This window comes from Barbatula barbatula (assembly GCF_947034865.1).
Source record: "Barbatula barbatula genome assembly, chromosome: 12".
NCBI classification, from domain to species: domain Eukaryota; kingdom Metazoa; phylum Chordata; class Actinopteri; order Cypriniformes; family Nemacheilidae; genus Barbatula; species Barbatula barbatula.
The window spans coordinates 5,055,270-5,079,171 of record NC_136775.1 but is presented as its reverse complement, the minus strand read 5'-3'; the positions used below and the strand labels follow the sequence as shown (position 1 = coordinate 5,079,171).

The window sequence follows — 23,902 nt, the reverse complement described above, 5'->3', positions numbered from 1 at the left end:
GTGACCAAGAACGTGACCAAGAACGTGACCAAGAACGTGACCAAGAACGTGACCAAGAACGTGACCAAGAACGTGACCAAGAACGTGACCAAGAACGTGACCAAGAACGTGACAGGAAACAAGTACAATGAACAAGCACAAGACAATAGACAAGAGGGCATTAAATAGGGAGACTAACAAAGGAGATAACAATGGGCAGGTGTGGGTAATGAGACACAGGAGGAAAGCAATACTAGGAACGAGAGGGGCGGGGCCAATGACGAGACTGGAGAGAACACATATTATGTCCTGATTGACAATAATATGTTTCTCTCCACATAAAACACGTGGGTCTGTCATGATTCTGCCCCAGACCAGAAAACCAAGACAAGATTAGGCAGAATCATGACAGTCATATGACATCAAATGACGTGGGATGTCAAATGACAATTTCCCACGAAATCATAACTGACAGCTAAACTTATAAATCAGTATTATAAGATGACCTTTATAAATCAGGGCAAGAAAGAAAAGCTATGAACACTGGTTTTATGATGTTTGTTTGTTTTTACCAATTTTTGTATTGATTGCCGCTTTATGCTGAAATGATACTAACTTCAACAGAAAGATACACTGATGTGCTGTCTGTACGCACATTTAACATCTGTTTTATACAAGTCTATTCTCTATGGAAAGTTGTTTTAACCCAACTATTCCTGCTGACACACACACAAAACCTTTACTACTTCTTTGGAAAACTATTTGGAGCATCACAGATTTCCACAATGAATGAATTTAAGGGTAACTGCAAATAACAAACATACATACTGTGACTTTCCTTCCACACTTCATTCAGTCTTCACACACAATTATACCAACAAACCCAATGGCTCACTCAAAACCAGCTCACCTGAACACTCAGAAGTAACCATACGCAACTGTCATGACATGAGCTGACCCATTTAATCTGCCTTTCAACACAACAAAGAACAAAATATAAATGTATGTTTTCTGAAGAAAATGTGAGGGGCGACTAGCTGTGCAACATTGGCCACCACCATGCTAGTGTGTTAACTAGTGAAATGAGCTCACCCACATGTCTCTATAATATTATACTCCCCAGATACCCCAGCTTGGGGTTCTTCTTCAAATTAAAGTCTTCAGGAGTTTTAGGTGATCTGATGATGCACCAGACAAACATTGTTAGACTGATCTCTTTAAAAAGTAACTTTGCCTTAGCAAGCATCACTAACAACAGTATATCACTCACATATTCACTTTAAATCAAGAATCTGTCCCATTCAAACTGAAAAACAGAGCAGGATTTAGATTACTCTTCACTCCTGATCTCATTTATTTTGGCTTCCAGCTACAATGGTTTCACAGCAGATTCATCATCAGCTTATGGTATCAATTCTGTGGAGAAACAGCTTCCATTTAACCACACTGTTCTGATGACAGCTTCAAACCTAGGTTGGTTTAGCTCCTTGAACAAAGCCTGTGTATGTTTTAACCTGGCTACCAGCAACTGCAGTGTGTATGGTGCTTCTGTTTACTCGGCCCTGGAAATGGACTTCTCTGAATACCGCTCTCACGTTCCTATGATGCGTGTTCTTGGTGCTAGCATTCCGGAGCAGATTGCCAGGGTTGCTGAACAATTCGGCCGAGAAATTTGATCTCATAAGAAAGAAAAATCACATATGAGATCTCATGAATATCCTTCTAGACAACAATGACACATTGAATATTGGAATATGGAAACTTTTATTAAATAAAAATCATGTCATCATTTACTCACCCTCTTTTCATCTCAAACCTGTATGGTTTCTTGCTTCCGCAGAAAACAAGAAATGATATTTAAAAAAATGTTTGTCACAGCAGAACGGATTGAATGTCGAATGCGTCTCGATGTTTTAAAAGGAAATTGTGCAATGTTCCAAACCGTGCTCAAAATTCTGATATTATTAAGTATTTCAATATTAACTCAATCAATTCTGTAAAAATGTATCTAACAGATTATTTTAGAATAAATGAAAAAATATTATTATTTTTTATGCTACATACTCTTATTACCAATGGTCTCATTTGTATCTATTTTTAGAGAAACATCGGGGACAAGTTTATATATATAAAAAATATTTCTTTCACATTTGACTATATATGCGACTAGTTAGTTATTTACAGTAAAGCATGCATATGAGCCATAAGTCATAATATAAGAACTGAATTATCATACACACAAATCTATAGAAACGTTGGGAATTGTGTAAACCTGAGCTTAGTATACCAGCCATACTGCAAGGATAAAAAAACTACAGATTCTTATATTTCTTAGTTCTTTGTTCTCCTAGTTTTACAGCTGCATCCATATTTTAAGAGACGGGGTATGCACCAACATTAATAAGTAAGGAGATTGCCACTTGGCACTAGATGTCTGTTTACAGCCAACATTTGGGTGTCCTTGTACCTTTGGAACACTTGTTCGGGACAAGAGTTTCTTTCTTTATCCGTTTCAATCTCCGTCCTCTCTATATTTACTGAACGCTGACATGCTCAACGGTTATATCCAGGGCAGCGTGGCTGTCGCAGCGCCTCAGCACAACCCAGGTGATTACATTTCCGCTTCTAGAATCAGCGAGACATAAATGCGTTAACCCCAACGCTGTGTTACAGCACGATGGCCCCCTCGAGGGACGGCAGGTCATGCGAAAGGAGGGCAACACGGTTACCGATCACCTGACAACCCAGCTCGGAACTCACGCGGAGCACAACGCACCTTGCCCTGTCTCACCCTTGGGGGTTTTTATGTCTACCTGTCGGCGAAGATTTGGGCCTGAAGCTTGCCAGCTCAGACCCAGTTTCATCGACTACCGTCGCCCCCCGGGGGATCATGGCCAGGCGTGGACCACAACATCACACATAACACCAGATAAAGGCCACTGCCTAACCAGAACAGGAAGTGGCTTTCAGAATCATGACTTTTGTAAGCTTTTGAAATTGCCATGATCCACATTATGCGCAAACCGTATAAAGCAGTCCTGGAAAAACAGGAGGTGAATTTGCTTGTGAAGCACAGACCTGCGGGAAACAGCTGACAGAGGGAAAATACACAATTTAAATCTTTGAGAGGAAAAGAACGCACAGGACGAACAGGATGCAACCGAATGTCAGAGTGAAATATGACATCAATTAGCACAACTCGGCGCGTACTAGAAGGCGAAATGGCAAACTCAAAAAAAAAAAGAATGGCTTAGAAGCAGGACAATTATGATAAATGCCGTGTTCTTTAAAGTGCTGACGACATCAATGGTATGAAGGCAAGGAAGCTTGTGGCAACTCCTGAAATCCAGGCCTTTAAATACAACAACCCTGCTCCGTTCGTGACGGGACACAATGACAGTGGATTCGTAGCTCTGAGCCCCGCGGAGGATGGGAGTAATTCACACATTCTCAGGCTGCATGTAAAGTGCTTTGCTTTACAAGCAGTCGGGTGACCCTGTCGACCCCTAGCTTGGGTGCTGATACAGACCCTCTTTGAAGAACAACCGTCTCTCCTTTTTCATTATCCTCCCTGTTTCAGGGGCAGTCAAGTGCGGTGTGGCATGTAAAACAACAAGCGAGAAAAGCAGGATGGAATGAGAGCGGCTGGCAACGAGGTGTAATTTAATGAAGCCGGGAGAGAATGTTTACCTGCTCGGCCGGAATGTCTTTTCACTGTTTATAATTACAGATAAAATAAAATGCCTGGAATAAGGAATTTCTTTTACTTCTGGGTTATTTTGATAAGTATTAAAAAGAGAACGAGATAAAGATAATGGAGATGGAGTTGGGGATGGGGTTCGAGTGACATGAGTGATTGAATGTGAAAGTAAATAAATGGAGATCAGGGGTTTAAGAATTAACACTAGACACATTTCTTTCGGTTGCTTTACTGCACAGGGAAAATCGTCATTATTTTCAACTAACAATATGTACAATTGTGTACTTTTGTGTGTGTGTGAATATGAATCCTGTGGGCATAGAGTATACTGTAACGCGATCAGCGTATCCAGCAGCAAGAGAGGCTCTGTATTTGGTCAAAGCGTGTCTCTTTGTCATCAAGGAAGTGCAACCACCCAACACACATGCTCAGGCAGGCGACTGTGGCCAGCGGGGATATACCTTACACACAAAGACACACATACAGTCAACATAAAAACTCACGGCGGTGCAACTACTCATCCTCTCGGAGTTGCTCATATTTCTCAAACAAATTTTGTTTTCTTTCCTCCTTATAAAAAACACAGGTTTACATCAGTTCAAATCAGCCTCAGTTGCCTAGTGTGCTGCCTACTTCAATAGTGTCAAAAAGTAAATGGCAACATGGTGGATTCCATTTAAGCGGCGTATGTAGATAGAAATAGTTTATTCTAAAGGTAATAAAAATAACATTTTATTATGTAAGGTCTAGTGAAAGTTTTGGGAAAGGACTCCCTAGTCAAGTGGCGGTTCTACACTGACTTGCACCCCGGGCGAGACCACCTTCGAGCGTCCCAGAGTTTTTTTTTTACTGGTCGTGCCGGTTCGCCCATGCCTACAACCGCTACTGCCCTAGTCTACCAGACTCTGGATAGACTCCATACAGCCCAGATGAAGACAGCTGGATTCCCGGGCTGAGACCCAGGGAGAGCTAAAGCCTCATCCTCTCCCCGTCACAGGACTGGAGAGACCAGATGGACTTCAGCGAGAGAAATCAGCCCTTCATCTCCTTTGGACGCAACTCTGTCGTAAATAGTGCCTCATGGGAAGGCCAACCCGACAGTTCGTCCAAACCCTCCCTGAGTATCTTCAGAAAACAGAGGACAGACTTTTTCTAGGAAGCTTCACATAAAAATTACCACCAATTCACCAATTGCTTGTTCACAATTTCAAAGGTGTGAGATTTTTATCCATTTTAGGAGTAAAAGTAATCAGTTCTGTTCTGCCTTACATACGGTATTTAGACCACTTCGCATAATGTTAGCACTGGCCCAGAAGCACTTCCGGTTTAATTTTTATTTATTTAATATTAGGGATGTAAGGGTGGCCATGACAACCGCACCATGGTGATGGAAAAGTGCCGTGGTGGTGGTGAACTGCCACCGGCGGTATAGTGCATAGTACACACTGTGACAAATAAAAGTGAAATAAAAATTATATTTAGAGCCTTTAGCTGTGGATGGTTTTACATTAATACGTTTCCATTTGCGTATGTGTGCGCGGCATGATTGGCAAAATGCAGTTAAATCTGCAAGTTCTGCAGTGGTTCTTGTTGTGAAATGAACTGTTACATAAAATCAAAACTGTGTATGATATGACCCGCTTGTTGGTGTCGGAGTGCGCGTGAGTTGCCGCAGGTGCGGAGAAACATCTAACGTTATTCATTTGCGCTTTGCACATCTTCTGAACGCCGAGGTAGGTTAAACAGTATGTTTCACATGAGATAGTTTAGGTCTGTTAGAGAAAATACGCGACTGACTTAGGTTGTATCTGCAACAAATCCTTTTTTATTTACATTTACTCATTTAGCAGACGCTTTTATCCAAAGCGACTTACAAAGAGAAATATTTCATATGTCACTTTCTGATATAAGTTTTCATTATGAATGATGTTAATTTAAATGTTTATATGATGTAGTGTACCATTTCACTGACGGATGTGCGCATTAAACACGGACATATGTTTCATCCTCATTTATTTCATATATCATATTTCAAAATGTATTTAAAATTTTCTTCCAATTTTTGGTTGCTACTTGCAAATATAAAAATATAAATTCTATTTTTATGTTATTTATATATTAGTTACATAATACTGTATAAACCTGTATTTCCCAACCACCGTAGATAATTTGTACATAACCACCGTCACAGCCCTATTTAATATTATTGGGGTTTTTTGTCGTGCATATAGCTCCTTTGAATCCTTGTATCTGAATCTCAATATTTTGTGAATTATATTTTATAAACAGTTTCAATTTTTTTTTTTTTAAATCCTGAAATTTGGACATCCAGGGTTTCGGAAGGACAGCCATGATATATAATAACATGTTAAACATATTCGTTTAACATTTTGATGTTGGATTGTTAAACGTTCTGCTGGTTGTATTTTGTTCAAAAAAATGAAACAGGAAGTTCTTCTCGACTAGCGTTGGACCAGCATTGTTCACGTGCTCCATAGGCATTGAGTTACAAAGACCCATGCTTAAACTGACCTGTGTCATATCCTGTGCTCTACACTTTCCAATAAAAATGTAATATTCAAATAAAAAGTTGGACATCAGTTACAGTGGGAGCCATTGTGGAACCAGTACTGAAATTGAGAGATTAACCTGAAGTAACGAGAAACAGACGGTTACAGAAATACCCTAAAGTGGATATCATGAGGTCGTACAAACTTCTCATTCCCAAAAATATTCTTCCTAAACCAAACCGCTGCTGAACAGTAGCATTTCTGATGTTGGTCTAACACAGGCACACAAACACGCATGCAGGTGGTGTTCCAGTTACAAACAATCTACATCGTGTGCTATGGGAAATGGGGACTTCTTTTCTCCAAACAAAAGGAGAAATATATGAGTTGGGTAGAGCGCACACCACACAACAAGGCCCTGCACACATGCCGTACAACATTGTCCAGCACCTTCCCACACATACACTTCCTGTTTAGCCATCTGGGACTGACAGACTGGAGAAAACTTTTATTCTGTCACATTTGACTTTATATTTCACACCCTGCACCCAGAATAGGCCAAGACACATTTTCCTTGTATTTGTCTAGTGTTCATTTCCAACCCTGTGTGCACATTGCAACTGTTTATTCAAGCTCAACTGAACAAATCTGTCCCATTCTCAAACATGTCGACACCTAAGCACCTCACTGCCCCTGAGGATATCCATTTATTATCAAAACAGCCTGAGAATAAAGAGATGTAATGGGAAAACCTGAGTGGAGAAAAAACAATATTACCGTGTTTTGAGTGGGGAGATCTGTGACGCCCTCTCACCCGATGTGAGAAGCTGAACACGGGGGGATTTCAATTTCTCAGTTCAAGAGTTCATCCTTGTAAAATTCAGGCTTGGGAACCTCCATCTCGTGCTACAGTGATCACAGTCACAAAGTTCTTCCGAAACTTAATCCTTACCGAACGGTGAGGACCTGAAGATCAGCTAGGGTTGAGAAGACACATCACACGTCATCTGACCTAAATTTATGACAAAGGTTAGAATGAGGGACTCAAGCTATGACAAAACGGCTTTGAGTCATGGGGAAAATGACAAATAAAATGCTGTCTGAGACATTTTAAGATCACACAGTCTTTTATGCGATTCCTCAGAGGCCAGGTGTGGATTTCTGTGGATTCTCCAAAAATGTGTCTCTCTCTCTCACTCTCTCTCTGTTTCTTAGTCAGGACTATCTCGGCAGAAACACACCAAGCAGAAAACATCAAAGGAGTTCCTCACATTCGCTAGGAGCAAAACTTCAAAGGTTGGACTTGTTACTCTTTGCAAATATGTGTGTTCAGCTAAAGCTCGGCCAAAATAACAGCCCCAAATACACGGTGGCAATTTCATACTCAATTCAGGCACCATACCAACCTGAGAATTCACTTCTGTGAAGTAATTAAAGGAAAGTGTTTGGATGCTGGGAGAGTCTCCTTTGAGTTGCATCTGCATTGAAATGCACCTTGAGAAACTTTGAGTTTCTGCATCTACATGTGGCACATTTGTGCCGTATTTAAGCCTCTTTTACACCTGGTATTAAAATCCGTCAGCGACAATCCAGTCACAGGTGCATAGATTTCAATACAGGTTTGAAAAGAGTTACCCAAAGATAGGAATCATAATTTACTTAGCCTTGAGTTGTTCCAAATCTGTATACATTTCTTTGTTATGATGGACACAGAGAAAGATATTTGGAAGAATGCTTATAACCAAACTGTTCTTGGCACCATAGACAGCCATAGTAGGAAATATAACAATTGTAGTCAAAAGGGCACCAGAGCTGTTTCATTCTACAAAATATTTTATTTTGTGTGATTTTTTTATTGGGGGGGGGCTATTCCTCTAACGTGTCTCCTGTCTTATGATCAGATCACTCAATGACAAAAAAACATGTGTAAACAATCCCAGAAAGACCGCATTCTGTAACAAGAATTCTGTACTGTTTTGTAAAAATGCAACTTTTTTTGAAAAATATTTACATCACTGCCATTCATCAGACCAGTGTGACGGCTTTTATCATCATCATGATGTGGTATGATGTGTTTTCTGAGTGGAAAAGTGTAACAGATATTTCTGACTTCAGCACGCCATCACTTCTTTGTTCTTTTTCTCTCCCCCCGATGCCAGAAAAAACAACACAAATGTGTGATGCACAGCACAATTTACACATCCACATCAGTGCACACAGCAGGGGCAAACACAGGCACGCTGCTTAAACAGGGCAGCGCTTTTAACCCCTCGGGGTGTTCGTGTGTTTTTGCGGAGTGTGTCATGGGTGGAAGGAGTCTGGGGTACACATACACAATTACACAGATGCGCATCATGTCACATACAAACATTACATTTACACAGGATGTGTTTGTGTGTGATGATTTGGGGGAGGTTTTTTTACTGAGAGCTGTGTTGGGCTTTGCCTAATTACTAGAACACACACTTTATTCACACAACGCTCCACCGACGACACATCGCACAACATTTTTAGCTCCGTCCTCACCTTCCTAAAATACTCATACATTGCATTCTCAAACTATCCACACCTCTGAACAGCAGCTGATGTGCTAAACCTCAGAGAATATAGATGAGACAATGACCGAATTCTTGGTGAGCTGTCCCTTTAAATCAATATCTACAATCCGATTTCAAATGACTAAATGCTTTAATTTTCCATTACCGTGTCACTTTCAAGAGCTACAGATATGTTTTAGATTTCTCCTCCAGGAAGAATGACTCATTGCATCTCTGACACCTATTGGCACACTCCCCTCCAGTACCATACAGTACCTGACAGAGCCCCTCACCTTCCTGTCTTCATGACATTTCCCTCAATGGAAAAGTTTATGTAGGATGCATAAAGCAGAAGATAAACCAGCGAGTTTTGTAATATCAGATTGTTCTTCCAAGTAAAAGAGCACACAAGTGTCCTTTTTGAGTTTAAGATATCAAGTGTTTTTTCAACCCCCCTTAAATTCTTCTCGAAGCTGAGCATCAGTCAACACTCCAAACACACCAATACAACATGCATGCAACATTTAAAATATTTATCTAATAAAAAATTTGAATAAAAAGTGAAGATGTCCAACATTTGGACCCTACTGTATACGCATTATTTTCTTACTCTTTTCTGAGGTAGGACTTTATCTCTTGTGATCTTGTGTCATCCTTTCCCTTAATGTAACCTATTGTACAATCAACACATGGAACCAATGGCCTCACCCTCACAAAGAGTGGACAGTTCAAAGTGAACTTCAGTAAATCTCAGGTGAAGACAGACCCCTTTGTTAGTAAAACTTCACACAGTCTGCTCATTAAAGAAACCTTCTGTTTAACTGAGTTTCTTCTGCGTGTTCATAAATCAACAACCACTCCACAAGCTGCAGCTGAAGCCTTAATACCCTGTGTGGTGAGCAGGCGTCTTAAATAGCCTGCAAGACTCAAACAAAACAGACCCCTGTAGTTACCGCCATTAATCTTTGAAATCACATCTGTTCACTGCAAAATCGGTGCATACGGGATCTTCTGGCATAAAGAGACCGAATCGAAACTGAGGGACATTGGCTTTGGGTATTTTTTGGTAGCCGGGAAGCTACACAGCAGTAAGCTGGGAAAGGTTGTTTAAGATCATAAATAGTACATGAGAGGAACATTTTAAATAATTAATTAGATCCGCTAAGGTGCAGGATTATAAAATGATGTAACAAGAGCATCAAAAAGACAAATTAAGTGGCCCAAACCAGCAGGACGACATGATGGAATAATGAACAGCCTTACAGTATGTTGCACGGCATTTGCCTGTAGATCAGGAAATGCCTCATGGACATGATGCCCTGGTTTCTGGAGAAGCATTTGTGTGTGTTTTTTCCAGCACTAGTGAAGAATGTCGTTTGGACTCGGCTTTGAATCTGATATGGCTCAGGGCAACACAATACAGCTTTCATGTTTCCAATCACATCCGACTAAGCAATCTGGCTCTGCGGGACGTTCTGGAGAATGGGTGCACATAAAATGTCAGCATGCTGACCAGGCAGGCATAATGTTCTTGTTAGGGCCGCTCTTTCTGTCAGATCTGGGCAGATTTCATGAGGTGATGGGAGCAGGAAGCTGTTGTTAGCACTATTTCAGAGACATGATCGGAGAAACATCTGTTTTGTTCCAATGTGGCAATATTACGTTTTACGCTGCGTGATTTAGTAAAAGAGCATAAAAGCACAAAACTACACTCAGGAAATGAAAATACGATCGGCTAAATCGGATCAAGGACTTCACAGACACACAGAGAGAGAACAAGGGCAGACAGTCGCTAGACTGAAGTAGAAAACAAAAAAATAAGAAGAAACAAGGATGTGAAGAGAAGAAAAGGGTGCTTTTGCCTTTAAAGAAATTGCTCACACAAAAACTAACATTTTGTTATGATTCACACACCCTCATGTTGTTTTATCTTGAACCTGTAAAATGCATTTTCTTCCAAGGAACAGAATATTCTCCTAAATGTTCTCTGAACTCGTTGCTGTACAACAAAGTAATCAGAAGCTTTAAAAAAGCAATAAAAAACAATACAGCTGTGCTTTTGTTGCCATATCATAGCTTACAATATGATGGCAAGTTGGAATATGCAAAGGTACCTAAGAGATTTGAGGTAAATTGCATGGTTACAAAAAGAAATCGCAATATAGAGCAAGTCATACAGATTATGTTTTTCTAAACATCTTCTTTTGGGTTTCACTGAAGAAAGTCATGCTGGACGACTCAAATTAGCTATTTGTTAAACCAAAGTCACAAAATAATTTTCAGTGCGAACGCCCATTTTTAACAGACGGTTTGGTTTACTAGAGAGGCGGAAAACAAAGAGCATCCTTAAATATCAAATGTCACATGACCTCCATCACACTGAATATCATTTTTTTTGCAGTTCAAGCTTTGGTCCAACGTAGTCATTAGAAAAAGAGGTGTTTTTTTAAAAGATGACTATGGGGTTAACTGCCCTCATGTTGTTAAATGATAGGAACGTCAGAGATCATTACCCAAACCTGTCTTCTAACGCAGTGAAGATGGTTTCAGCTTCCAACAACACTGACCTGCTGGACCTCAGAGAATGAAGTAAAGAAACAGTAAAGTACTGTACTCTCACAAGACTTTATCATGATGACTACTCTCTTCTCTCTTAACCAGGTAAATCTACTTCTCACTGTCCTATAATGACATTCACTTGCCAAAAACACACTAGTAACTATAATAAGACTGTATATTATCAATAAATCACATTTAAATGTTTCCCCATGTACAGCAACTCAATATCACAAAACTGAATAAACGTATTCTGAGAGATATATTCCACAAGTCATTCCCAGGGGGCAGCCTTACAAGGTATTTGTTTATTTTGTGAGACCACTTTAGCCCGAAGTCTCCGGCAACCTCCAATCAAAGCGAAATCCAAAACGAACCACATTTGTTTGTTGATTTTCTGGCGCGCACAAACATGAAAAATCTTAGCGTGTTTGCTTAATTGATTTCTGCAGCTGTTAAATCTTTAAATGAGTGGCTCTTTTCTCTCGGTTTATTTGCGTTCTTTGAAGTTGGCATTTCAAAAAGGGGAGCTGCACAGCAATATGCAAATGATCATTTAGGATGGTGCCATGGCCCCATATGAAATCGACAGCAACACTGGAGAGGTTTTCAACTCAGTGCTTACATAATATTGATTTCCCATCACAGTTCTGAAGCTGGGGAACACATGTTGATGTGTTCCCCGCCGCTGTCTGGCTCGCTCCTCATCAAAGCCATCTTTTCTCCTCTGACAGCCGTACCGCTATCTCCCACTATTTTTATCCACCAGGCCAGGGACAGCTCAGGAAATACCCCCACAGCGCACAGCTGGTGTTGGGCTCCACAGAGCACAGGTGTGCCTCCAGTTGTGGTCCAGGTGCTCATTCACAACATTCTGTGTATTTGGGTCACTGTACTGGGACTAAAAGTAAGACAGGGATACAGATTGTGATGGTGCCACCAGCGTTCAAGAGCAAATACAAACTTGCAATTAGGTGTGTTTCTGCCTAACAATGTACACCAGTGCGTTCTTCTTATCCGTGTTTACACTTGCAATGTCATAGGACAGTTGCCAATATTCAGCAGATGGAGACAAACTCTGGAAGAAGAGAGAGATGTTTGCATCAAGGAGTTCACATAATTATCGAATGCCAGAGCTTTGAAAAGAGCTCAATTCCTCAAAAGGAAGAGAATAGAGGAAGAAAACATGCTGATGTCACAAACTAAATTGAAATGCTTGGTGCTCAAATGGGTCAGAAACAAGTGTCAAACAATGGTTATATGCATTTCGACCTGATCAACTTTAGCATGTGGAATAACGGAGATCCCACCCCTTGACTTTTCTTCTACATTGGGGGATTCCCCAACTTTTTTGGTGAGCTGAATCCTTTAACCTAAATTACAAACGCCAGTGTTGGGAAATCCTACTTTAATTTCCATTAAAAAAAATCATTCGCCAAGCTGCACTGTGTCAGGTGGACAATAACAGAGGAAGCTCTCGCTCTTAAATTTCCGAGGGCTATTACACAACGATGAGCATTGTGCGATTCTTTCCAGTGGCTGGACTTTCCACACAAAAGGGAACACTTCGTCCTCATTGATCTCTTAATGGAACCGTGTTCAGCTAGATTGAAAGACGAATCAAAACCTCTCATTGGTCGAATGGTATGTTTTATCTCTTTGTTTGTTTCCAGGCTGACTGATATGAAATGGCGGGAGGCCGAAACGGCGATCGGCAGCTTTGATAAATAAATTTGCCACTGAATTCCCGCAGCGGAAGGTTTAAATTGAATGCGTTTCAAGAGCAATTTCCTTTTGCCGTGAAAGTGTGGGATTTCCGAAAAGGGGGGTGACGGCGTGCTTCGGCAAGAATTAAAATAAATCTAAGTCAGCGTGACCAATTTAACAATTAAGATAAAAAACAGGGGCTGAATTGGAATCCGTGTGCAGCAGAAGCTTGGTGCAGTTTACGCTTTCTGATGACCTTGTCCTAATGAATCATTAAAAATGTCATGGCTCTGGGCCACTCTGCATATCCTGTCAATAAACTATTATAGAGAACAGCCGGACTGAAGTTCAATTAACCAAGAGGACAGGATCTGGACAGAGAGATCAAAACAGACAAATACTTAGCTGGGAAAGCAAGTGAAAGGGAGAGATATGAATTGTTCTTCTTGTGAACTTCAAACTGTATGTCACAAAATATATACAGAAATGAATGGACATCATGTGAAATTATGAAATTTCGACATAATTACGTGAAACATGAGATGATTATAAAACTAAATGTAGGGTTGCATTTGAATCCTTTGGGATTTGAATTGGGCGAATTTTTGTGGTCTATATTAAAAAAACAGTTGGCTTAAAGGTATAGTTCACCCAAAAATGTCGTCATTTACTCACCCTCTTGTCATTTCGAAACTAAATGACTATACAAAATATATGAAAAGGTACCGCCGTTGTTCGTAACACTCTTCAAAATAATATAATAATCTTCTTTTGTGTTCTGCATAAGTAAGAAAGTCATACAGGTTAGAAATACATGATCAAATTATTTTAATTGAACTATCCCTTTAGTAAAATTTTATTGGTAAAGTTTGCAAGTGGACTTCATATTAAAACCTTGCTTTAAATAAACAGCTTAAAATAAAAGTAACACTGAAAGTGTCCTCCAGTAGCAGACTTAAAAACCGACAGTCTTGACTTTATCACCTGTGGTCTCATGTACCAATATCCATATAAACATATCGTATGCACGCCAAGAACACAAACACCAGCCCGCTATGGCCATCAGTAACACTAATTCAAACTGACCCAGACAATTCTCCAGGGCTCCATTTACAACCAAAAAAGATAATTCTGTAAAGCTTTGGCTTCCTCACAACACTACATCCCGCAGCACTCTCTGAACTTTTACGAACCCCCAAACTCACACACACTCACTTGCAAAAGCATGTATTGAAAGGCACAATTAAAACCACTTTGTCTCAAACACCTCACATGCAGAGACACACACATACACTGTGTGATGTTCAGAATAACTCAGAGCAGGGTGAAATCTCCTGTGCACATTGCTATAATGGTCCTTTCTAACGTGCGTAAGCAAGGATCATGGTCAAGTCCTCAGGCTACCCAGCACAGATGGGAAAGGACTAATTGTACGAACCGAACGAACGGGTAAGAAACGGGTGGTATGCGATGCCCCCGAGCCTTTGCATTTCTTCTGCTGTCTGAATATGACATTTAAGGGCAAGGAACACAAGAAGAATGGCTAAAGTGACTTAAAGTAAATTATAATCTAATGACAGGTCATTGTTTATGTATTATATATTTCATTTAGTACAAAAGGACATCTGGCAGGGAAGGAAAGTGCAGGCCATTGTTTGCTTGTGGATTTATTGTCAGTGCAGACGTAATGAAGAGGTAATTAATGGGCCACTAGCGGAAAACAAACCTCCTCAAACTGACAGCATGCATAAGTGAGCATCTCTTCAGATGACTAATGAGTGACATGTCTAATAACCTGCCAAGGGCTGCCATCATAACTGTCTGGAACATTCCTGTTTCATATTCTAAAGCTTCAACATACGACACTCCGTTACCATTTGTCATTCCGATACAATTTTTGTTAAAATTAACCCAATTTAGAAAAGCAGGGCTGGTGAAACAATATCACAGTAGAATAGGACCGTGACCTTTAATGGAGACAATCTTCTGGAGGAACTTGGGGTTAACTGGATTGGAAGTTCCTGTTAACATATCTGTGTACTGTGCATATTCATTTTGTATTTATAAACACATACATGTATATATATATATATATATATATATATATATATATATATATATATATAAAGGAAATATTTACCTGTATTTATTTCTATTTACCAATAATCGAAATTATATATAAATGCTTATTGATTTATTTTCTTAAATATACTGTATGCATGTTCTGTTTGTGTATGTGTTTATAAATACAAAGTTAATATGCACATTAACAGACGTATATCATAAGCTTACTGTTGTGAATCAGGTTTAGAACATTTCTTTTTTATGCACTTAATGACTGATGTTTGTTATGGATTGCAGCTTTAAGCTGTCAACGTGTATACAGTCAAGTCAATTTAATGCAAATGTAATACTGTAGACGGTTTCATCTGACTGACGCACCTGACTTGACATACAGTCAGCCTGACTTGCTAGAAATATAACAATTTATATTCTAATTAATTTATACATATACAATATACACATTTAAGCAATTAATACTAGTAGATAACTACCTGACAAATAACACAGACTAAAAATAAAAATAATTATATTCTAGCATGCCTTAAAACATTAATGTGTAACAAAGAGTTCACCAGTTACCAGCACCTGGCCCAAGACTCTCCACCTGTCCTTCGTTGTCAGTGAGCACAAGGTCTGCATACTGTACCCTCTCTAGTATCCTAATAGGAGCTGACAGGCATCTCCCTGACCTGGGCATGCACACAGCCCATGATAGGCTAAGGTGTAGTTGTACAGGCAGTCGTCTGAACATAAAGTGCATGTGGGATGTAAAAGGGCAAGCAGCACCTAATTACACCCACAAAACACACGTCAGCAGGGAGAAGAAGGGCAACCCAAGCTGAAGGGAAGGCACTAAACCGCACCGCCTCCAAGCGGTGACCTCCTACCTGCTGCAGTATGCTGTTGAACTCTAGGTCTCGAAGTCGAACATAACTGAGTCCAACAACGGGTACAAACTCTAGGACCCCGAGCGGCATCCAGGAACACGCAGAGCAGTGCAGACCCCAAACAACAAGCAAAAGAACTCCCACCAGGGATGCAGACACTCCGTCCGTGGCATCCACACAATAAACAGCACCAGGCAGGCCCAGCAGGTTCAGGTAGGCATGATGAAACACCACAACAAGCAACATACTGAAGCGGGGCACACCACCTCTGCCGATTGAATTGTCCAGTTAAAGTCAGATTAAAGTTGAAGTTCATGTATAAGTGTGTAAGACGTATAACCAACAGTTTAAACAAGACAAAACAAACCAACAGCCGGTATGAGGCGGCAGCCAAATGCGCACAGCGTACTCATACCAGAAATGGAAAAGATGTGTGTACATGTGTAGAATGTAATATGCAAAACGATGTCTTTAGAGGTGTATATACATATGGGCATTACCTTTCAAGAGAAGTAACGTTTCTTCCTTGTAAGACTACATTTACATTTATTCATTTGGCAGACACTTTTATCCAAAGCGACTTACAAGTAGTTTTTTACAGTGACACATTACTGCAGAGCAATCGGGGGGTAAGGTGCCCTGCTCAAGGGCACTTCAGTCATGACCTGCTGGCACTGAGATTTGAACCTGCAACCTTCTGATCACAAGCCTCAACGCTCGGCCACTGTCGTGCTTCGAAAGGTAGGGGTTAGTGGAGGACTGAGAGATTGGTTGCAATTCTCAAAGTCACCGGTAGTGGCCCCCCACTGCGGCTTTAAGTGCAAAGATGGTAGTTAATTTTTGTGGATGGTATTTACAAAACCCCTTATGTAGTTTAAATTATTTCTTCCTTGTGTTTTAGGATTAAAACAAGGTTTAATTAAAACATTTTAATTAAACATTTTGAATCTACTGTGTATAACAACTTTGTTAAATCAACCAGCTCATGTAACTGAAAAAGGAGATTCATAAATATTGAGTCATAAAATATTTTTGGAGCTGCATGACACATTTCTCTCATTAACATACAAAAACATACTATGGATTCAAAGGGCACTGCAAGTGAATAACCGCTGCCCTCATTTAAAAGATCAATGGTTGCTCTTGTTTTGGTTTAAATCCAACAATTAACCCTCGCTTCCTTTCTTGGCCCATTGCTGCTCCACACAAGTTCCTGAGGATTACTTTAGAAGCACAGATTTCTACATTTTATTCTTTGTGGGGATTTTTTAAACTTGGGTGCATGGAATCCTTAAGATCTATGTGTACGGCAGGCAAGCCATTATAAGTGTTTTTACCAAGCCAAAGAAGGCACCACGGAAATGGACTTTATGAGGATTAGAAAGCTGCCCCACGGTCGTGAATATGTGCGTTGCATAGTAATGCTAATGCTAATTGTGCAGGACAAACTGTTAAGCCTCTCTGCTCAATGAATGGCTTCCTGATTAAATGGCAAGTGACACTGGAGTGAGTCAAGCGTGCTGGTGTCTCTCATCCACCACTGCTGTTGTACAAATGTGACAAGCCAATAATATAACAGACATGCTGCTGGCATCCCACAACAAAACGCAACGCCATAAACACATAGCTCAACAAGGTGCTAGCAATGGCAACGTTGTGGGTTTGATGCCCGTGGAATGTCTGGACGATTAAAGTTAAATAAAAAAGCACTTTGTGGATTTTACAGGGGTAGTTCACCCCAAAATATTTTACCTGTACTTTCTTATGCCAAATACCAAAAAATGTATTTCGAAAATTGTTGGTCACCAAACAGTTATGGACCCCATTGACTTATGGACACAAACCCACTGAGACATTTCTAAATATATCTTCTTTTGTGTTTCTAAAGGGTCTTAAGAGGTTTTGAACGGCATGCGGATGAATATATAATGGAAGAGTTTTTATTTTTGGGTGAACTATTCCTTTAAGAAAAACTGCAAATGAACAAATCTGGCACAAAGAAAAAAGTTTAACGTGTTCAAAAAAATATCACTGGGTCTATATATGTCCAACTATGCAATTATGACCTGAGAGATGCTACGTTATGAGTCAGATACCAAACACTACAGGGAGTAGTAGTATGACTGCACTATTAGCAAAGACGGGACGTTCTTATTCAAATTTAAAGGTAAACAGGTCAAAACAAACATCACCATTCAAAAAGCACTCAAACTAACTTTGCTAGCATGAGGCTAAACAATGGATTAAAAAATAATTGTCTCCCAGCGTTGGCTTGACTTCACCATACAAGTGTTGGGAGTGCGAGAGTAAACAAAGCTCTTCTGCTACCGACAGGACGATGTTCCTATTGTGCTGAATTCTATCAGAATTGTTAAGAGGACACTCCAGTGTATTTTAAAGAGTCACAAATAATAGAGAGGCAGAATCGAATGGAAGGGTGTGTTCTGGGTTTTGTTGACCAGACTTGTGTTAGGCAGACGCAGCAGATTCTTAAGTGTGAGACAGGTTTTTGTTTCATTAAAAAGGCAACATCTGTCCAGTTCACTCAAGCATAGTAACAAGCTCTCGTCCCAAGTTCAATTATCCTAATTCTGCAATCAGGAGATGTAAGATCATTGGATCAGACAACACATTCCTCATAGATTTCCATGGGAATCCCAATGCACACTCTTTCAAAGGAAAGAGAGGAAAGCCAGACAATTTCAGTAAACATGTCAATGGAATATTCATTTGATCTCTGTATTCACTTTGTTATACAATCACTGAGATGACCTCAATCAGAATTGCAAACAACCTCCTTGCATTTGGGTGATGGACTGGACCCTCACTTGCAAAAACAAACATTTGCTTCCCCCAATGTAAACTCCACATCCTGCCCCGGTGCAGATATCTGAGACCGCATGTGACTTCCAGGTGAAAAAATACCCTAATTACCCCAAACAAACAGCAGAAAGAAGATTTGCTTTGAGAGCTCTGATTAGCGAAATCAGGCCTGCATGACCTAAGCCACTTTACCCAAACTCTCAGCCATAATTAGAAGACTTTCTCAATAACATTTACGTTCACTTAAACCCAGTTACTTGATGATACCAGGTGACCTCATTCCAGTATAGCCAACATGTCGTAACGTATTCATTTCCAAATAATTTACCATGGTTATCCGGTAAAGCACTGTACATTACCTCACTGGTTATTGTATTACAGTGAGAGACAACCAACTGGCTTTATTTGGGAATAATCAAAACTTAACTGATGCTAACTGTCACATGTGCTAACATCCAGCCATCCATTCTTCAAACTCGGTTGTTTTCTATATGCCAATATTGGTAACAAAATCATCAAACTGCTGAATACAAACGTTTCACAATTACAAAAAACAAAACTATACAACAAAGTTGGAACAATAGCCTCACTTGGCAAACAAAAGTTACAGAATATGAAAAAATGTAATTGTTTACTATTGCAATGTACATACAAACAATGAAAGTAATTCACTTGATAATTGTAAAATACAATAGACAGTATCATCGGACGCGCTAGCCTGACCCCCAGTTAACTTCCGGTTAGTGTTTAGCTAGTGTCTAATAACCTACCTATTTTTGTTAATATAAATTTCCATGATTATTTTACTGTATAATAATTATATTGAATTAAAGATTTGTTTAATTTGGTTGTGTGTTCATTTTATTAAATAAACAATTTGTTGAATGGGTCCTAGTTTTGACGCATTTAACAAACAGTATGGTAAAATGACATCTATCGGTTGAGCTTGGTATCGGAGCCTAAATTAAAAATATTGGTGAGACAAGTTTAGCCAAGTAGCGGTTCTTCTCGGTTTCTTTTGATTGTACCAGAAGTTAAATTGGGGTAACAAAAGTGCGCATGCGCAGTAACGTATGGTTATGTTGTTAATATGAAACCATCTATAAACACATAATAGTGACAAAACCCAGTTTTTCATGGCTTTTGATATGGAGTTGTATTGAATGTATTATATGCTTAATTGTATGGAAAATTGTGTTAGACCATAAAACATTTAGCATTTACAGTTCACAAATTCTCTTCTTTCTTGATTTGTTCTCGAAGTGGTGTGCGTTGTATGAAGCACAGGATTCATCAGAATATCGAGGAACAGAGAGGAACTGTATAGCCTGTTATTCTGTAAGATCGGGGGCTGATATATGTCAAAATGTGTGTTTTTTAAAAGTAACCCTTTTAATACTAAATCTGGTGACTTTAGTTTACGACCAGCGTACAGATAGGAGGTTGCATTAGGTGTTAACATTTATTTGCAACAATCTGAAGGCAGGCTGCAACGTTCCATTCACATTCATTTCATGCGTAAACGCGTAAAAAAGTTAATTTGTATAAAAAAAGCACTTTTATAATGAGATGTGAAGCAAAAGGCTGCATGTGTTACCTCTCATGTTGTGGATTTTGACCATGACCTCGCCTTTTGTCACCAAACGGTGCGCTAGGTACACGCGCCCCGACTCTCTCTCCATCTGAACCGGCGAGTTTCCCTCCGAAAGCACCTCGAACCACCTTTTCTCGAACCTCTGCTCCGGTACCGTAAAGATCAAGTCTCCGACTCTCACCTTCTCAGACACTGTAACGGTGTATGACAGTTCTTCGGAGACGGCTCTTGGCTTCCTACCTTGGGTATGCGCATCTTTCATTTCGTTTTTTACGTTTAGTTGTACTGAGCTGTCGTTCTTAGGGACTGTGTAAATGATAATCGTCAGGTTCTCATTCGCGTTATAGCAACCCGACAGGCGCGCGCTCACTGTATAGCTCGATTCAAACTGCCCGTCAAAACTTTTGGTGTTTTTTAAAACGAATCCAGTGTTGTCCAGATATTCAAGCGTAAAATCCGTCGAGAACTTCCCTGTTAAAGTTGGTTTTAGTTCTGGTAAGTTTGAATCTTGGCATTTGTCTCCAAATGGTAATCCAGTGACCAACGTTCCGGCCGGAGCGTTTTCCTCGATTTGTCCATATAAAATAGTGGAATTCACGATCTCAACAGAAATGAAAAAAAGAGTCATTACAAGAAATGCATAATTTGATCGGCCAAATCTCGTGTCCCGTAACTGTGCCCTCATCATTCCATGAATTCGGTCACTGTATTATTTGTCCTTATAAAGTTTGATCACTTGATGCACCAGTATTATAGAAGCCAAAGCCAGCCTTAAAATAAAAACATGAGCTGAAATGAATAGCCTATCTGTTAAAAAGATTCACAGATTCCACAAAGAAACAATAAAGTTCTCAATGTTAGATTCAGTTCAGTACGGCTCCGCGATCGGCATCGTTCAACCGTACTCTCACTCATTCCCTCATCCACGGATACACAGCATCAGGCTCCATGTGGTACCCAAGACCCCGCCTATGAGGGTTCAGCCAATCAAAAAGATGAGGAGGTTTGACCGGGTGTTAATGCCCGCCTACGTAGTCCAAATACCAGTGCTTTCAGAAGCGAAGACACAAGACATCTTGTTGAGTATACAAACTGTCACAACTCTTTTGGACTCGTTTCTGAATGTATACAGAAACCTTCAAAAAATTATACAGTTCCTATCATTTATCACAATATTGTTTGGTCTCAAGTCCATGATTGGTCTCAAATCCATGAATTAAAAAAAAAAAATGTCTTGTGTCAAAATACTTTTTTTGGCTGTGAATCTGTACAATATACTTTTGAAAGACTTGTTCAACTTTAGATGTCCGTAAACTGCACTCTTCTGGCTCAAGGTCTTGTTTAGAGGAACCTTTCAGTTTAGAAATTCACTAGAAGTGACTTGAGGAGTTAACGCTTGAGATATAATGATGCAAATTCCCAAGACTGATGCAAAGCACTTATCATTTATTCAACCATGCCTTCTCATACCTCCCCCGTCCACCCAGATTTCAAAATTCATGAATGTTCACATTAATTCCTGCTAAACACCACCTTTGAAAACCAAGTCCATGCTGGGTTGAGCCCCACGCTGCATTAAATCCAAAGTACTTTACAGACAAACTAAAAGACAGAAAATCTGAATTTGTGTTTCCTCCCACAAAGATCTCCTTATTACCTTAGCAATAAATAGAGAACATGCAAAAGGTGAGACGTTTTATATGAGGCACCATTTACATGGTCTCGAACTGTGCCCTGATATGTCTGCCATTAAAGGTTAAATAATAGTAATATGAAAAACATCTCTTATGAAATCCTAATCTATACATGTCAAAAATGAAAATTCTGTCATCATTTACAAACCCTCTTGTAATTTCAAACCTACATGATGCAGCAACCAAAAAATACATTTAACGAATATGGTTAACTGGCACCAATTCACTTGCATTGGTTTTGATCACAATAGAAGTGAATGGGTGCCACTGCTGTTCGGTTACCAACTTTCTTCAAAATAGCTTCTTTTTTGTTTTGTGGAAGAAAAACATACAGATTTGAAATGACAAGAAGGTCAGTAAATGATGACAGAATTGAAATTTTGGGATGAAATATCCCTTTAAAGTCGGCATGAAACGGAAGATTGTCTTTTTTTCCATATCTTGACATAGCCAAGTGAAAGGACTTCTGAAATGAGATATAAATGTAGGGCGAGACTTGATTTCATCCACCGACAACTGATTTGATCATCAAAAGGTGATAGAGTTGAACGCCAGTTTGGAATCTTCTGTCAGTCATTGCGGCTCCGCCCTCGTGCCATTCCTTCTGACCAGAAGTGAAAAGAGGTCATTTGGATAGGTTTTTTAATAAAAATAGGTTCAAATGAGTTTTATAAAATATTGATGTGCACTGGTCAATCATATAATAAATATAAAATAAAAACATTTAGAATGATAATTTTTAATTTCATGCTGACTTTAACATATCACTTTCAAGAGGGTGCATTTGCCTCTGTAAAGATCCGGACAATATGTTTTATTTTGAGCTATAAAATGTTCTCCTGGGAATGGACAAGCACTTAAAGGTAAAAATCTAAACAAATCAGCCTGTGACATCAAACAGCCTGTGACAGATATTGTTACAGTGCCGAGCTGGAGAAAAGCCAGGCAGTTTTCTATCCTGTATGTTAATAAATGCACGATTGCACACTCCTAAAAATAATTGTTTTCTTATTAAACCACATTTCATTTTTTTCACCCCTTTTCATTTGATAATTAGGATTAGAGGAAATTACCATTATGGAAATGCATGATGGGTGCATGCTGCTCACGCATTGTCTGTATTGTCAAGGTGAGGACTTGAAGACCATGGCCTTGAATCCAGTCTTGTTCTCTTGACACGTAACAATGTTTTTCAAATCCAACCGCTTTTCAAATGGAAATGAACAGATATGAGTTCCATTATGGACTCTTGGTGGTGGGGTTTCATTACTGTGTATTTTTCCATCAGGCTCTGCGTGCATCTGTAACCATACTGTGTACTTTTAGGGTAGGTGGGGATCTGGGCAGGTCTGAGAGTCTGTAAGTGGGCACCAAGAAAATTGTTCTCATTCGGAGGTCATTCTCAGTTAATCGCTGCTTTGTGGGGATATGAAATTGTCGAGTCTATTGTTTACCAAAAGGAACACTGTTGTGTTAATGTCCCTTGCCAGAACGTCCTTGTGTAATTATTTGGGTTTGTGCACGTGTTCATATTGTGCTCAGATGTGCACCAAACCTTTATCGTGATGAATGAACATGCTGCCAAGACGAGGAGAGATCCACACATGGGAATATTTATCTGTTTTCCCATCTGGAGCTTCACCATGTCAAAACTTGACCGTAATCATTCCCACATTACAAAATACAAGATATGATCTGCAACACCCAACTTGTCATTATACAGAAATATATAAATGTGCGATCAGAATTAACCGATCAGAATAAAGTCCAAAGAACCGTGTCATAATTAAACTTATGAGCGTGACATTACGTTATGGCCAACACAACCTACAGTAAACCTTACTTCCTTCT

At 39.6% G+C, this 23,902-nt stretch overlaps 1 protein-coding gene across 1 annotated transcript in view; it reads right to left on the bottom strand.

Annotated features, from left to right (window-relative positions):
* The window catches only part of LOC306901384 (neural-cadherin), a 91,426-nt gene extending 70,150 nt beyond the window's left edge, over positions 1-21,276 (bottom strand). The window contains exon 1 of the mRNA XM_079469072.1: positions 20,361-21,276. Coding sequence (XP_079325198.1) covers positions 20,361-21,045 — 685 coding nt within the window. The 5' untranslated portion in view covers positions 21,046-21,276. The remainder of the gene's footprint in view (positions 1-20,360) is intronic.
* Positions 21,277-23,902: the final 2,626 nt, after the last annotated feature.